Source organism: Pocillopora verrucosa, chromosome 12, assembly GCF_036669915.1.
Source record: "Pocillopora verrucosa isolate sample1 chromosome 12, ASM3666991v2, whole genome shotgun sequence".
NCBI classification, from domain to species: domain Eukaryota; kingdom Metazoa; phylum Cnidaria; class Anthozoa; order Scleractinia; family Pocilloporidae; genus Pocillopora; species Pocillopora verrucosa.
In genome coordinates this window covers 5,140,401-5,158,290 of record NC_089323.1, presented here as the reverse complement: position 1 = coordinate 5,158,290, position 17,890 = coordinate 5,140,401, and the positions used below count along the sequence as shown (strand labels likewise).

Below are 17,890 nucleotides of genomic sequence, written 5' to 3'. Positions count from 1 at the left end.
GGAACTGTGTTTCATTCCCTTTGCGAATATCAGAATGCTAAAGAATACCACGAGAAAGCACTTGCCATCGCGATAGAAATTGCCGACAGAGGAGGAGAAGGAACAACCTATGGGAACCTCGGAACTGTGTTTCATTCCCTTTGCGAATATCAGAATGCTAAAAAATACCACGAGAAAGCACTTGCCATCGCGATAGAAATTGGCGACAGAGGAGGAGAAGGAACAACCTATGGGAACCTCGGAAGTGTGTTTCATTCCCTTGGCGAATATCAGAATGCTAAAGAATATCACGAGAAAGCACTTGCCATCGCGTTAAAAATTGGCGACAGAAGGGTACAAGGAGCAACCTACGGGAACCTCGGAAGTGTGTTTGATTCCCTTGGCGAATATCAGAATGCTAAAGAATATCACGAGAAAGCACTTGCCATCGCGATAGAAATTGGTGACAGAAGAGGAAAAGGAAGAACATACGGGAACCTCGGAAGTGTGTTTGATTCCCTTGGCGAATATCAGAATGCTAAAGAATATCACGACAAAGCACTTGCCATCGCGATAGAAATTGGCGACAGAGAAGGAGAAGGAAGAACATACGGGAACCTCGGAAGTGTGTTTCATTCCCTTGGCGAATATCAGAATGCTAAAGAATATCACGAGAAAGCACTTGCCATCGCGATAGAAATTGGCGACAGAGAAGGAGAAGGAACCATATACGGGAACCTCGGAAATGTGTTTGATTCCCTTGGCGAATATCAGAATGCTAAAGAATATCACGACAAAGCACTTGCCATTGCCATAGAAATTGGGGACAGAATAGGAGAAGGAAGAACATACGGGAAGCTCGGAAGTGTGTTAAATTCCCTTGGCGAATATCAGAATGTTAAAGAATATCACCAGAAAGCACTTGCCATTGCGATAGAAATTGGGGACAGAAGAGGAGAAGGAAGAACATACGGGAAGCTCGGAAATGTGTTTCATTCTCTTGGCGAATATCAGAATGCTAAAGAATATCACGAGAAAGCACTTGCCATTGTGATAGAAATTGGCGACAGAGGAGAAGAAGGAAGAACATACGGGAACCTCGGAAGTGTGTTTCGTTCCCTTGGCGAATATCAGAATGCTAAAGAATATTACGAGAAAGCACTTGCCATCACGATAGAAATTGGCGACAGAGGAGGAGAAGGAACAACATACAGGAACCTCGGAAATGTGTTTCATTCCCATGGCGAATATCAGAATGCTAGAGAATATTACGAGAAAGCACTTGCCATCGCGATAGAAATTGGCGACAGAGGAGGAGAAGCACCAACATACGGGAACCTCGGAAGTGTGTTTCATTCCCTTGGCGAATATCAGAATGCTAAACAATATCTAGAGAAAGCACTTGCCATCACGATAGAAATTGGCGACAGAGGAGGAGAAGGAGCAACATACGGGAACCTCGGAAGTGTCTTTCGTTCCCTTGGCGAATATCAGAATGCTAAAGAATATTACGAGAAAGCACTTGCCATCACGAGAGAAATTGGCGACAGAGGAGGAGAAGGAACAACATACAGGAACCTCGGAAATGTGTTTCATTCCCTTGGCGAATATCAGAATGCTAAAGAATATTACGACAAAGCACTTGTCATCGCGATAGAAATTGGCGACAGAGGAGGAGAAGGAGAAACATACGGGAACCTCGGAAGTGTGTTTCGTTCCCTTGGCGAATATCAGAATGCTAAAGAATATTACGAGAAAGCACTTGCCATCACGAGAGAAATTGGCGATAGAGGAGGAGAAGGAACAACATACAGGAACCTCGGAAATGTGTTTCATTCCCTTGGCGAATATCAGAATGCTAGAGAATATTACGAGAAAGCACTTGCCATCGTGATAGAAATTGGCGACAGAGGAGGAGAAGCACCAACATACGGGAGCCTCGGAAGTGTTTTTCATTCCCTTGGCGAATATCAGAATGCTAAAGAATATCTAGAGAAAGCACTTGCCATCACGATAGAAATTGGCGACAGAGAAGGAGAAGGAAGAACATACGGGAACCTCGGAAATGTGTTTCATTCCCTTGGCGAATATCAGAATGCTAAAGAATATCTAGAGAAAGGACTTGCCATCGCGATAGAAATTGGCGACAGAGGAGGAGAAGGAACAACATACGGGAACCTCGGAAGTGTGTTTCATTCCCATGGCGAATATCAGAATGCTAAAGAATATCACGAGAAAGCACTTGCCATCACGATAGAAACTGGCGACAGAGGAGGAGAAGGAGCAACATACGGGAACCTCGGAAGTGTGTTTCATTCCCGTGGCGAATATCAGAATGCTAAAGAATATCACGAGAAAGCACTTGCCATCGCGATAGAAATTGGCGACAGAAGAGAAGAAGGAAGAACATGCAGGAACCTCGGAAGTGTGTTTGATTCCCTTGGCGAATATCAGAATGCTAAAGAATATTACGAGAAAGCACTTCCCATCGCGATAGAAATTGGCGACAGAAGAGGAGAAGGAAGAACATACGGGAAGCTTGGAAGTGTGTTTGATTCCCGTGGCGAATATCAGAATGCTAAAGAATATAACGAGAAAGCACTTGCCATCGCGATAGAAATTGGCGACAGAAGAGAAGAAGGAACAACATACGGGAACTTCGGAAATGTGTTTCATTCCCTTGGCGAATATCAGAATGCTAAAGAATATCACGAGAAAGCACTTGCCATTGCGATAGACATTGGGGACAGAATAGGAGAAGGAAGAACATACGGGAACCTCGGAAGTGTGTTTGATTCCCTTGGCGAATATCAGAATGCTAAAGAATATAACGAGAAAGCACTTGCCATCGCCATAGAAATTGGCCACAGAAGAGGAGAAGGAAGAACATACGGGAAGCTCGGAAGTGTGTTTGATTCCCTTGGCGAATATCAGAATGCTAAAGAATATTACGAGAAAGCACTTGCCATCGCGATAGAAACTGGCGACAGAGGAGGAGTAGGAAGAACATACGGGAACCTCGGAAATGTGTTTCATTCCCTTGGCGAATATCAGAATGCTAAAGAATATCTAGAGAAAGGACTTGCCATAGCGATAGAAATTGGCGACAGAGGAGCAGAAGGAACAACATACGGGAACCTCGGAAGTGTGTTTCATTCCCATGGCGAATATCAAAATGCTAAAGAATATCACGAGAAAGCACTTGCAATCACGATAGAAACTGGCGACAGAAGAGGAGAAGGAAGAACATACGGGAACCTCGGAAGTGTGTTTGATTCCCTTGGCGAATATCAGAATGCTAAAGAATATCACGAGAAAGCACTTCCCATCGCGATAGAAATTGGCGACAGAAGAGGAGAAGGAAGAACATACGGGAACCTCGGAAGTGTGTTTCATTCCCTTGGCGAATATCGGAATGCTAAAGAATATCACGAGAAAGCACTTGCCATTGCGATAGAAATTGGCGACAGAAGAGGAGAAGGAACAACATACGGGAACCTCGGAAGTGTGTTTGATTCCCTTGGCGAATATCAGAATGCTAAAGAATATCACGAGAAAGCACTTGCCATTGCGATAGAAATTGGCGACAGAAGAGGAGAAGGAACATCATACGGGAACCTCGGAAGTGTGTTTGATTCCCTTGGCGAACATCAGAATGCTAAAGAATATCACGAGAAAGCACTTGCCATCGCGATAGAAATTGGCGACAGAGGAGGAGAAGGAAGAACATACGGGAACCTCGGAAATGTGTTTCATTCCCTTGGCGAATATCAGAATGCTAAAGAATATCTAGAGAAAGGACTTGCCATCGCGATAGAAATTGGCGACAGAGGAGGAGAAGGAACAACATACGGGAACCTCGGAAGTGTGTTTCATTCCCATGGCGAATATCAGAATGCTAAAGAATATCACGAGAAAGCACTTGCAATCACGATAGAAACTGGCGACAGAAGAGGAGAAGGAAGAACATACGGGAACCTCGGAAGTGTGTTTGATTCCCTTGGCGAATATCAGAATGCTAAAGAATATCACGAGAAAGCACTTCCCATCGCGATAGAAATTGGCGACAGAAGAGGAGAAGGAAGAACATACGGGAACCTCGGAAGTGTGTTTCATTCCCTTGGCGAATATCAGAATGCTAAAGAATTTCACGAGAAAGCACTTCCCATCGCGATAGAAATTGGCGACAGAAGAGGAGAAGGAAGAACATACGGGAAGCTCGGAAGTGTGTTTGATTCCCGTGGCGAATATCAGAATGCTAAAGAATATCACGAGAAAGCACTTGCCATCGCGATAGAAATTGGCGACAGAAGAGAAGAAGGAACAACATACGGGAACCTTGGAAATGTGTTTCATTCCCTCGGCGAATATCAGAATGCTAAAGAATATCACGAGAAAGCACTTGTCATCACGATAGAAATTGGCGACAGAAGAGGAGAAGGAAGAACATGTGGGAACCTCGGAAGTGTGTTTGATTCCCTTGGCGATTATCAGAATGCTAAAGAATATAACGAGAAAGCACTTGCCATCGCGATAGAAATTGGCGACAGAAGAGGAGAAGGAAGAACATACGGGAACCTCGGAAGTGTGTTTGATTCCCTTGGCGAATATCAGAATGCTAAAGAATATTGCGAGAAAGCACTTGCCATCACGATAGAAATTGGCGAGAGAAGAGGAGAAGGAAGAACATACGGGAACCTCGGAAGTGTGTTTGATTCCCTTGGCGAATATCAGAATGCTAAAGAATATTACGAGAAAGCACTTGCCATCGCGATAGAAATTGGCGACAGAGGAGGAGAAGGAACAACATACGGGAACCTCGGAAGTGTGTTTCATTCCCTTGGCGAATATCAGAATGCTAAAGAATATCACGAGAAAGCACTTGCCATTGCGATAGAAATTGGCGACAGAGGAGGAGAAGGAATAACATACGGGAAGCTCGGAAGTGTGTTTCATTCCCTTGGCGAATATCAGAATGCTAAAGAATATCACGAGAAAGCACTTGCCATCGCGATAAAAATTGGCAACAGAAGAGGGGAAGGAAGAACATACAGGAACCTTGGAAATGTGTTTGATTCCCTTGGCGAATATCAGAATGCTAAAGGATATTACGAGAAAGCACTTGCCATTGCGATAGAAATTGGCGACAGAATAGCAGAAGGTGCAGCATACTATGATCTTGGAGCGGTGTACTGCAATCTTAATAAATATCGGAAAGCTAAAGAACATTTTGACAAAGTAGTCGGCGTCAGTATTGCAATTGGTGACAGAGAAATGGAAGCCTTCGCTTTTGCAGGTTTGTCACATGTCTCTAATTCTGTAAACGACAGTCAGAAGGCAAAAGAACATTGTGAGAAGGTGCTTACAATCAGCAGAGAATGTGGCAATAGAATGAACGAAGCACAACTATACCTATACGTTGGACGTCTATTTCAGTTGTTTGGTAAATATGATAAGGCAGCATATTATTTACAGAAAGCTTGTTCCATAAGTAGCCAAATTGGACACAAAATGACTGAGTTTCAATGCCTTCTTGCTATTACAGTGTTAAAGATATCGCAGTCGGAGGTTGTAGAGGCAATGAAATATCTTCTCCAAGGTATTGAAAAATATGAACAAATCAGAACTCTTCAGAAAGGAAACAGTGGATTTGAAATTTCTCTATTAGAGGAACACGGTACTTTTCCCTACAAGTTACTCACTCACCTCCTTTGCGGTAGGGGAAAATTTCGAGATGCTCTCTATGTTGAGGAGCTGGGACGAGCAAGAGTCCTCGCAGAACTCATGGCAGACAAATACTCCGCTGAAAGCCACATCTCAGCTAATCCACGATCATGGTTCGGGATTGAAAACATCGCGAGAAGAGAAAGTAACTGTGTGTTTTTGTACATTTCGTATGAAGATCGGCAAGTTCTTCTCTGGGTATTGAAAACAAATGGAGACATTTTCTTTCGAAAAACAGACGAAGTGAAAATAGACACTCTTATTGCTGAGCAAGTTTGCGAAGTGGAAGGAGTTTTCAAAAAGGGCGCCCAATGCTTTGGTGTTTTACCCGCAGCGAACTGCGAAGACCGATCGCTGGATGACAACGCGACGACATCTCTTCATGAAGAGAGCCAAGCAAATTTGCGTGGTGACGAAACCAAAGATACCGGAAGAAGTCATCATTTGTGCTACAAATGGATCGTCACACCTGTGGCAGATTTACTTACAGAGCCCGAAATCATCATTGTACCGGATCGTTTTTCGTACCGAGTCCCATTTGCTGCCTTGCGTGATGAACAAGCCGGAAAATATTTATCGGAGAAGTACAGAATACGCATCATCCCTTCACTGACAACTCTCCGGCTCATTCAAGAATGTCCAGCAGACTACCACAGTCAAACTGGCGGACTGGTTGTGGGTGATCCTACGGTTGGCAAAGTGCAATACAATGGACGTGTCATTGACATTACACCATTGTTCTGTGCAAGTAAGGAAGCGGAGATGGTTGGTCAACTACTGGGTGTTCAGCCTTTATTAGGAAGTCGCGCAACAAAGCAGGCGGTTCTTCAAGCGATACCTTCAGCGAGTCTGATACATCTTGCCGCCCATGGAAATCCCGAAAGAGGAGAGATTGCCCTCTCTCCTCAATGTACTACTAACAGTACTCCACAAGAGGAAGACTACCTCCTGACAGTGTCCGACATTGAAGGAGTTCAAGTGCGAGCTAAACTGGTAGTACTCAGCTGTTGTCACAGTGGGCGTGGATTGATTAAAAAGGAAGGAGTTATTGGAATCGCTCGAGCATTCTTAGCATCTGGTGCACGTTCAGTGTTGGTAGCATCGTGGGCTATAGAAGACAAAGCAACGGCAAAGCTCATGGAACATTTTTATAAACACCTCGTACGTGGAGAAAGTGCCAGTGAATCTCTTCACCAGGCCGTTCAATGGTTGAGAAGCAATGGATTTTCCAAACCTTCCCAATGGGCTCCGTTTGTGTTGATGGGGGACAGCGTGACATTTGATTTATGAAAAAAAGGGTAAGTCTGATTATAAGGAGCAATTTTCTACGATAAACCAATTAGCACATTTAACCTGTTCAGTTCACTCAGTTGTCCTAATTTTGTTTTTATCTAGTGCTCGGAGCCAGAATATTTCCACGAAAGGCTTTCTAAAATTGGCTTTGAATTAGCCTTTCTTTTGTATGCAATATACTCAGAAATGATTATTCAAGGTCGATACGATACCACACGTTATGACGATGAAGGTGACTTGAGAAGCTGAAAAAATTCACTTTATTTGTAAAAAATCAACAAAAATAACAATAAATATATGTTATTTGCCGGCTGGGAGGTCCGTATGGGGAAAAACTGTGACCGAGGTCTTGAAAATACTGCCCGAGGCCGTAGGCCGAGGGCAGCATTTTCAAGACCGAGGTCGCAGTTTTTCACCATACGGACCGACCCTTAGCCGGTAAATAACATATTTATTGTTTTTAAACTTGACGAAATTCTTTCCGAGAGAACCCGAATGATTTATGGCTGTAAATACGGCAAGATCTTCCATAAACTGAACAATTTTTGAGTGAGTAAATGGTAGTTAAAATAGAGGTGATGCAAATTTAAGAGAGATGCCTCAGCGAAACATTTTCATTTCCGTAACGATAAAGGTGATTTAAAAGGCTTCCAAACAAACTTTGAAACATTATTTTTACAAGTATCTGTCACAATCTGACACCTGTCAATTAGAGAGCGCGCAAGAAAAAAAAGCGAAGGAACATTTGAAAACCAACAGAACTAGTTTGGCAAGGGCTGTCACGACAATGTTTTCTTCAAAATCAGTCAATAATCTAACGGAAAGTATTATTCACTCTCATCGACCATTCATTCATGTACGAAGATTTACCTCTGTTCATTAAGTAAACGGCGAGGAAAGTAATTGTGAGTAAATTCAATTTTTTTATTTTGAAGTTGTGAGAGTTTGCTCGTTTGTTTGCTGTAATGGCGTGTTTAACTCTGATCTTTCCTTCACAAAAACTAAATTCGAACGGCACACTCCAACGAGATACAAGGGAATGTAATGCGGCCTTTTCTCAAAAAATTCCTTCAATTTCTGTTGTGCAATTTAAGGTACAAATGTCCAAATTGAACGGAATTGGAAAGACTCACCAGGAGCGTATATTTGTTGTAGAACTTAAATAAAACTTCGCTCGCTCTTTCACTACGAACAAATTGCTCGAGAAAATTCAGATATTAAATGAATGAAAGTTCCATCGTTCAGTTTAACTGTAACCAAATACCTCACGTTTCAACTTTCTGGGTACTTTTTGTGAACGATTAAAATTAATTGCAGACGGTTTTTAGGCCGCTTGTCAACCAACGTAATGATACTATTCTTTATACAAATTCATTCTGAAACCAATATTTTCTGTCAACCAAAGTGATTTGATAGAGAGAAAAGAGAGGATTCATAAGTTATTTATCGGCTTGAGGTAGTGACCGACGTGTTTGCTTAAAAATACTGCCCAGCCGGAAAACGAGGTATGTTTATGAAAAATGACAACGAAAGTTGGGATGTACTCGGCGACTCACGAAAGCGTTACCGTGGCCCGTGGGCAGAGATAGGAAAATACTGACCGGGTAAAGAACCAATCAGATTGCAGGATTCGTTACCGTGCCCTCTAAAAAAACAATAAATTGACAATCTTAAAGTCACTTTCGTATCAAGCACGGTATGTTCGACAAGTTTGGATAATCGTACCCAATGGCATTGAAGAAGAAAGTAATTTCTTCAATTGAAAAATCTGTTCCGTTTATTTTAAAGATGAAATAGCGACAAATTTATAATGTTTTTTTCAGGAAAGAAGAATTCGAGGAGGACAACAACGAGGCGGAGAAGAAACAGAGTGACTACTGATCCTACACAAAGATTTTTCGTCCTAAACATTGTCGTTCAATGGACACTGGTATTACTTTGCGAAGACATTTTTAATCTTTTTATTTAGTCAAGTAGTAGATTTTGCTTGCTTTTTTAGACAGGGCTTAATCGAAAGGCAGCGACGATGAAACCTGCAATTAAGTCGTTTGATCTATTAAGTATACTATCAATAGGGAACTGCAATAAATTGAGATGGGAAAACTGAACGCAGGAAATAGGCTCAATGTATAAAAATGTGAGAATGTTAGCAAAGCTTCGTCAAAACTCAAAATTAATCCTTGATTTAAATCATTATAGTTCTGTTTTCAATTCTACCATTGGACGCACACTTGATCATTAAAGAGTGATTAAGACTGTTCACAGGTGCAGGAGATGATAACATAACAAACTAACGGAAGAGGGAACAAAAAGTGCCGAGATACTTAAGACACAATCTAAAAAAAAGAGAAGGTAATTATGTAAAAATCAAACAGAAAAGAGAAAATGCTTGAGAATTACCGCAAAAATCAAACAGCTTGAGAACAGGGCGCTACATATTAATCTAAAAGTTAAGTGGAGAAGAGAACAAACAAAGTGCAGTTTACTAAAAGAAAAGTATTAACAAATAGAGAAGAAGAGAAACGGTGAGCGAATTATTGAGATAAAATTAGGAGAAAACATCGCGCGAGATACTAACGCCAAACAGAAGAGTGCGAACACTTTCTAAGATATGAACGTGACAATCAGCCAGAATTAACCCTTTAACTTCCAAGATCTCATTAGTAATTCTCCCTACTGTTTGCCATAAAATACTTATGATTTCAACTTAGAGAATTTGGTATTGGATCAACTTTTAGTCCCCTTATTGAGTTTTCTTCTTTATTCTCCTCACCTGTCTGCTCGATTCTGTGTTGATATTGTGAGGAGAAATTCTGTCTTCGTCACTCATGGGAGTTAAAGGGTTAAGGAAGAGAACAGAGGGCTTGATTCTAATATAGGGAAGAAATTCAAGTTGAAACAAACAGTGATGTAGATATTAGCTTGGAAATCAAACAGAGTCGAGAAAAGCATTGTGCAAGATTTGAATGAAATATTTAATCAGAGGAGAGACCGAGCTATGCAGAAGATTCAACTAAACAAAACTACCAAACAGAGCAATGAAAAAAACAAAACAAAAAACAGTTCTCAATATAATCGCAACAAACAAAGTTAAAAGAAGAAACGGTGCCTGGACAAACAGTAAAATCATAGGCATGCAATGCATGCAAGAGTTATTTTTTTCGTCTGGGTGAGTTGAGGTGGGACACTGTTCAATCAGGTCGAAACGTAAGACTGAACTACAAAACTTTTTTCTGCAAATTTTCAACATGTTTACTTTTTAAACGTTAATACTAGGAAAAGTCGCGGAGAGTCAATTAGAAACTTATTTTACAGCAAAGTTTCAACATATTTAGTTTGATACATTAATACTGGGAAAAGATGCTGTTATTTAATATTTCAGTGCGCCAATCGATGGCTCAGCTTTCCAGGAAGTCAACAGTACACTAGGAAAAGACGTCACGTTGTAGAAATAGAAATGGAGATAGAAATGGATCTAGTATTTCCACTCAAACCGATAAGGAAAAGAAATATTTCCAAAGGTTGATGTTTTAGTGGATCATGTTGTGCTTGGATTTCAAAAGGCTGAATTGGGAATTTTAGCAAGATGGAAAGCATCCTTGATTGTATTTGAGGTTTTGTTTCATCATAACTGAAGTTGAAATGAGGATGATAGAGAAATGCTTGATAATACACACGGATCTTTTTGCTGCGGAGCATTTTAAACACCTGGCCCCGGTTGTTCAAAGGATGGATAACTTCTTATCCGCTGGACAAACCGCTATTCAGTGGATAAATTTTACCCATGGTGCTATGTTGGTTGTTCAAAGTATGGATGGCGCTATCCACTCGCTATCCACTCGCTATCCAGTGGATAAATTTCTTCATCCTTCGAACATCCGGGGCCTGCCGGCATTTAGAGAGCTACACCAAAGAAAGCTGAATGAGGACTTTGACGAACATACGAGGTCCAATGGCCAAATCGCACCGTATTTTATACTGTATTTTATCCCGTATTTTATAGGCCACATAAATGAGATTCGGTAGCATATATTTTCAATGTAAAATAATGAACTATTACTTGGAAATTAAAGCACTAAGTTAAAATACAACGCACATGTGAGAGTAAGCATATCTTCTTTATTTTTCGGTTTTTATTCTGAATTCGTTGCGATTATCTATGGTGGTAAATATGTTGTGTTTCCTCTGTTGAGGAAATTTTTCTGAGTATCAAAAATGCAAACCAAACTACATGAAGCGCGCGAGAAAAAGTGGGTGATAAGTGGCGACTGTTTTCTTGTCTCACATTTGATTGGTCGAAAGGTTATGGGGAAGAGAAGAACCCACTGCTACCCGGGATTCAACACTCAAGGGAAAATTCCTCAGTGGAACGAAGCCAATGAGAACGCAAAATTGTCACATGCAATCGCCACTTTGCGCGGGAAAACGCGAGTGACCGAGTCGTGACTGGTTTTAATGCCGCATTTGATTGGTTAAGAGGTTGGCAAGAGTTTTCCGGGCCAATCACAGCGCGGGGAAAAGCAAAACCTATGCAATCATTGATTACTTTTTGAGCCTCAACCAAAGGGGCTCTAGGTGGCAGGTTTCCAACCTACTGCAATTCCCGCTCCGCTACGTCCCAGGTTCATACTGCTAACCAACTTCCAGCAATCTTGTTCAGGAACGTATTCCTCGAGAGTGTTCAAAAACCCTTCTCCATCATAACCTCCGACTACATAAAGTTTCCCGCACAAAACAGTAGCACTTAGTGCACTTCTCCTGTGTATCAGAGGCGAAACAGTCATCCATAGGCTGGGCTATAGCGTTCAACACTATTTAATTGTGTTTCACCGTCATATCCACCGATGGCATACACAAAGCCATTCAACGAGGCCGCTCCTGCGCCACTACGACGCTCGACCAGCGGAGACACTAATTTCCACAGATCAGTATCCACGTCATAACATTCAACACTAAAATGAAATTCAGAAAAACATGTCCCTTGTAAATATGAACGGGGAGGGGGGGGGGAGAGGGGGGTTGATAAAGGGGAAGAAAGTTAGTCTAGCTTTCAGCATATCAGGATTTAAATTTTCTACAAATAATATGGATGGTAATTATCATCACATCAGAGGGTGGTAGAGAACTACCATCCATTTGAAATCACAGCGAAGCACGAAAACAGAGCTTCTAACCATTACACCTGTCAACTCATGAGAGCCTATATAAAGAGATCTTTGGAATCACAGCGAAGCCACAAACGTGACTCTCGAATAACAGAGCTTTCAACCAATACAGCTGTCCACTCACGAGAGTGTATGTAAAGATGTCTTTGACTACATTTGGTTTTAATCCCCAAAAAAGGAAACACGCACGACTTCATCATTGTGCAGAAGAATTAGTTATTATATTGCTTATATGAAGCAAAGAAAAAGAACCTGGCCAATTTCTTGCCATCTACACCGAGCAAGCTTGGTCAATAACGCATATATATAGACATTCATATCTTAGTTTGTAGTATGCAGGAAGTTTATCATCAAGGACCTTGTTAAACTGCCTACCACAAATCTCCAACAGTTCATTGATTGGTAGGGCGTATGGAGTGCTGATCGCAAGGTTGTATTATCGACTCTTATTGGGAACATTATAGTATGCTAGTGTCATTCACTGGATGAAAACATCTTACACTAAAGCGAAGGCTTACTTTGCGCTTACTTCGTGATAAACAACGTCTCACTCAAACAACTATTAACATTCTCTTACCTCCTGAGCCTGTGTCTTCCATCAAATCCTCCTGCGGCATAAAGCTTTCTATCAAGTACAGCAACAGCTACACCTGGCAAAAAAATGCAAAAAATATATAAAAAAAAAAAACAGCATCCGTTACAGCACTTGCAAAAGAGAATGTGCATCTCCTTGGACAAAATGTTAAAAGTTTTTTCAAGCCATCCTAGTTCCAAACTTGATTTATCATTGTCTCTTTTGTGCTTTTCTATCTTACGAAACTAATATTTTGTAGTCATTTACAATCGTTGTGAATCTTCTTCATCCTCTGTTACCCTTTTTCCTTCTCGGTTTATTATCACCTCTTTTGTGTTTTTCTATTTTATTAAAGTAATATTTTGTGATCATTTACAATCTGTGTCAATCTTCTCCATCCTTGGCCATACTGGCTTGTACTTGGTTCATCATTCCCTCTTTTATTTATTTTTTTTCCTACATTACTATGCACATTTTGGTATTTTTGAGACAAATTTAGTTTTTCATTGCACAAAAAGCAGCTCAAACACTTGTTCCCCCAAAGGAAAGGACTGAGAGCAAGACAATTTCAATAACATGGTGACTGAATTCGATAAAAATATTGCTGAAAAGCCGTGTCAATATTTTTTTAAACAGATCTCCTAGCTATATTTTATTCAAAGTTGCCAAATGACAAACTAATAACAATAAAAATGGTAATTACCAGACAAACTGTCACCAGAAAAAAGTGAAAATGAAACTCTGATAGTGTTGTATGCAAACATGTGGCCAAATTGGTGACTTTTTCTACAAATTTGAGCAACAGATTTTTTCCTCTTGCCAACTGGTTACCCAAACAGTTCCAGCTTGGAGCAGTATCTTAATGCACAACCTTGCCCAAAACCTACCTATGCGAGGAAAATTAAGTGACATAACTGTTGTCCATTCATCTTGTTTGGCATCATATTTCTCCACTGATGTGTGACATGTGTTCCCATTTCCTCCACCAATTGCATAAATACAGTCATCTACCACTGCCACGCCCAACCTGTTGCGTGGTACACTGAGGGGTGCCATAGGCTTCCACTCATCTCGCAGAGGATCATACCTGTCTACAGAAGGTGTGTCTATGTTCCCAGCTGGGGTGTTGTTGCGACCACCAATTATATACAGCATGTTATCTGCAAATGGAGGATTATGCTAATGACTGAGTCAACATACAAGACTGAATTAATTAACTCTTTACACCTTAATATCAGTATGCATATTCTCCATACTGTTCTACATACATTTCCTATAGTACTGGTAAGGAGAATTGAACAATAAATAGCTTCTTTAGTTGGGGGTCAAAGCATTAGCTGGCAGAGCTTAGGTCTTTGTAGCTTGATGCAACCAAAGTTTACCTAACAGTCCACTCCTAGGAGTGATCAAGACATTTTTTCTCTTTTTATTATCAATAGAATATCATGTTGGCAAGCGATGAGAATAGTAAAAAATATCAGCTAAGGGATTATCATTTGATCCAACACCCAGTTTTCACAACAAAGTTAAAAGGCTGTGTATAGGAGACAGTAAGGAGTGATTGGGAATGAAATAGTTGACTGGACCCTGTTTCATACTCTTGGGAGGAGATAGGCATTGCATAAGCCAGGATCTAATACAAACTCTTTACTGATCTGGAGTTCAGCAAAATACCATTGAGCTTCAAGGCAATATACTTCATCTATGTATAACAAGTTTCCTGGATTCTGCTGGAATCAGGAATGCAGGTAAAGCTGATTTATTGCCTAGCTACAATCACTGCAGCTCAGTGGCAGAGAACTGAACCATAAGATCTGTCAGTCTAAAAATTGAATCCTTGGAAGACTCAAACTTTTCTCTTTGTCCTACATGACAAATGAATAATATCATCCTTTAATAATTGAGAATTTACAAGTAGCTTGTTACTTTCACATGACCTTACAAGCTTGTCGCTTAAAAATTATCATCGTGTATAAATAGAGGTCATCTATATCTCTATCTATCTATCTTCTTAATACAGTATTTATCATACCAACATAAGCTGCCCCAAGACCACTCTTAGGCACAGATAGAGGGGAGAGAATTGTCCATTTGAAAGTCAGAGGATCAAAACACTCCAAAACATCCAGAGATCTTCTTAAGTACCCCCCTGCAAAGTACATCACAGTTGGACCAGGGGGTCGTCGTTTGTGAAATGTACTAAGAGTAGAAATTCTCTTTTTTTCCTGCAAATTAATAAATGACTTTTAATGACTCAGTTTGCAACATTTGCAAATATAGGAGGGGTAGTATGCTGACCTCAGAATAAAGGACTTATGATTTGTGCACTTCAAAGGTTTGGTCTTTTAAGGAAAATTACCCCACCCTTTGTTGGGGTAGTTAGGGGACAAACCTATTTTAGACCTGCACAGAGAGAAGTAATTGGCCTGTCAAGAGATATCCATCCAACAAAGGCAACAGGTTCAACTAAAATGCTAAATTAATTTCAGCTCATTACATCTAAAGAGTTATATTCGCAGTCACATTTTACCAGAAATTTTTTTTCAGATCCAAATAATGTTTTCTGTGAACTTGTCATGTCTGTAATTTCTAGGCAAAAGCACTTTTACTCAAGTATATTTGTCATGAAAGTTTTAGTCATTAGCCAAATGGAAACTATAATAATAATAGCAAAGATCTCTCATGACAATCTGTTTAGCTTGCAAGCAAGCTGTCATGTTTGGGTTTTGCTTAACAGCCCTTTTTCTGGAGAGAGCTGCCTTAGTTACACCATTGCCAGCAGTCTATGGAAAAAGTTATTAATCAAAAACTCCAGACCTGTATATTATGGTGTAATCCCTCCAAAAGGGTGTGATTTTTGAGCTTTTTTGGTCTGAAATCTGGTATAGGTGCTTGTGGCATGGGTATTGGACAGGTCCATCATAATGTGAGAGATATCTAGTACATATAGTTATCACAACTCAGCCGAGAATCCAGAGAAGTCATTCCTGGAGGTTAAGTAAACAGGAAAATCATACTTTAAAATACTCACTGAGAAGGCCTCAATCAATGTTTCTTTAAACTCAGATCTCATGCCCTTTTCACAACACTGGATAATCGAGTTAAGGTAAGAATTTGAAACAAAAGGCACCCGTATATGTTCCAGTAGATCCTTCAGTTCCTGTGTTCTGTTTGTCAGATCATGAGTTACCCATCGTAACAAGGCTGCAAGAACCAAGTAGATGACCATAATAATTTAAGAATTTGATATGAATCATTTTTTAAGTCAACTGATACTTTATTATCTGCCTCACTGAAATTTACTTAACTTTTTCACCCTTTACAGTGACTAACATCTAATTTCTCCTTACAATATCACCCCTCAGTCACATGGATAAGGGAAATGTTTATCAAAAAAAAGAAGATTTATATCTTTAAACAAATTATCTTTGTTAGCACCTTAGAAAATGTATGAAGAACAGTATGGAGAACATGCATACTGATGTTGGGGTCTAAAAAGGTCAATGCAGAGAGTCAAAGGATGAGATAATCATTGATTCAAACCTCACCTCATCTTCCGACTTCACAAAAAGTTCATCTCGACTTATTAAGTCGACCAAGCGGTCCTCGGGCAAGGTTTGAAATTCTTCACTTTCTGAGACTTGTAAAAAGTGGCGAAAAATAAACTTTTCTGCTGCTTTACTTAAATCCAAACAGCCATAAAACTCTGAAAAGTCCTTTATACCGATACAGTTCGATGGATCAAGTTGCGATTGTATAAAGTCACAACAGGCTTTTTTAACGGGAAAGATTTGTAATATACAGGATACCGGTAACACGTCTTGAACATTTTCTTCAGTGATTCGAATCTGCGCTGTGTAAGCGAACTCGATCAAAAGTTCCATACTCTTCGGTTACATCTATTTTAGTGTTATGCTGTTTTGGCGACTTTCCAATACGTCGCTCATAAACATGGCGTAAAAATATGGACTAAAGGGAACATGATACATGACATATAAATAAAGGAAATAATGTTTCCTTTTGTCTGATGACCCATTTTGATTTATGTTTACCGACACCCATTTTAGACACTTTTAGCTACTAATGCAGATAATGCCCATTCAAGCTTATCGATAGTAAACTGACAGGCGCTTAATTTAGACCAATGACTGATAGGGGGTAAGTTTCGAAAGAAACTACGATGCTGCGTTGCTAAGGAGTATATCAACATAATTTTGGTTTTATCAGCTGAGTTGATAATGTAAATTGCCCACCATAAAGAGTTTCAAAGCTGACGTTTCGAGCGTTAGCCCTCGTCAGAGATTTATCGCGAATCTAGAGTTCGTAGTCGGTTAATCAGAGCAAGGAAAAGTCGACCAGAGTCGAGCAGTCAGTCAGAGTTACAGCGGCCTAAGAGAAAAGAAGGGAAGTAAATTTGCCGTAAAGCGTCTAAGAGAAAACATATCGAGGAGACTGAAAAGGACAGGCAGAGAGTCCTTGGTGCCTTTCGCTATAAGCATGGTACTTGGTGGAGGCCCGACTGTCTTCTTCAAGACTGATATTTTTCCTCTAGCGATCAAGCTTCAAGAATGACACGCTCCACGTGCTTTCCAAGCTTCAAGAGGACAAGGTTCAGGTAGAATGGAACAATGCCTAGTCCACTAAAAAATATTTTGACTCGATCGTCGGGTTTAAATCAGTATTTTTTCAGGGAAGGTTTAACATATTTCCGCATTGTCCACTCAATATCGACTCATAAATGTCCTCGTTTGTTTGGCCGTTTATAGATAGAAGATTAGAGCAAAACGACAGCCGCCATGAATCGGGTTGTCAGTTAATTAAGGCTATGAATTACTGCTCAACCAAAACAGCAACGGCATAAATCGCCTTACATTCTCTCTTGTCAACAAAACATTAGGTGCTTTGGTAGAAATAACCCTGGCTATTTTTAAATGTAGCCATTATCCAGATGTGGATGATAACAGGGCTGTGCGAAGACACCAATTCCTTTCTAATTTACCCTCTGACGCACATGCAAGATCGGATAAACTGGCGAGCTAAACGAAAGCGCTTGGACCTCCGACCCGAGACGAATAAATGATTTTGAAGTTTCTGAAGAGGACAAGCTGAGAAACTATGGTGCTATGTCGGTAGGGATTTTTTTCAGATAATTTTG

General features: G+C 40.4%; 2 protein-coding genes across 2 annotated transcripts; one reads left to right on the top strand and one right to left on the bottom strand.

Annotated features, from left to right (window-relative positions):
- The first annotated feature begins 5,475 nt into the window (after positions 1-5,475).
- LOC136277319 (tetratricopeptide repeat protein 28-like) lies at positions 5,476-9,139 on the top strand. The gene is made up of 2 exons (XM_066159313.1): positions 5,476-7,001; positions 8,820-9,139. Exon 1 carries the CDS (start codon positions 5,491-5,493, stop codon positions 6,991-6,993), a length of 1,503 nt encoding a protein of 500 aa, XP_066015410.1. The 5' UTR covers positions 5,476-5,490; the 3' UTR covers positions 6,994-7,001; positions 8,820-9,139.
- Positions 9,140-11,095: 1,956 nt separating this feature from the next.
- Positions 11,096-16,619, bottom strand: LOC136276757 (kelch-like ECH-associated protein 1B). The gene is made up of 6 exons (XM_066158787.1): positions 16,284-16,619; positions 15,767-15,823; positions 14,768-14,960; positions 13,623-13,895; positions 12,739-12,811; positions 11,096-11,948 (listed from the first exon to the last, which is right to left on the bottom strand). The coding sequence occupies exons 1-6, from the start codon at positions 16,617-16,619 to the stop codon at positions 11,777-11,779; spliced, it is 1,104 nt and encodes a 367-aa protein (XP_066014884.1). The 3' UTR covers positions 11,096-11,776.
- Between the last annotated feature and the right edge of the window lie 1,271 nt (positions 16,620-17,890).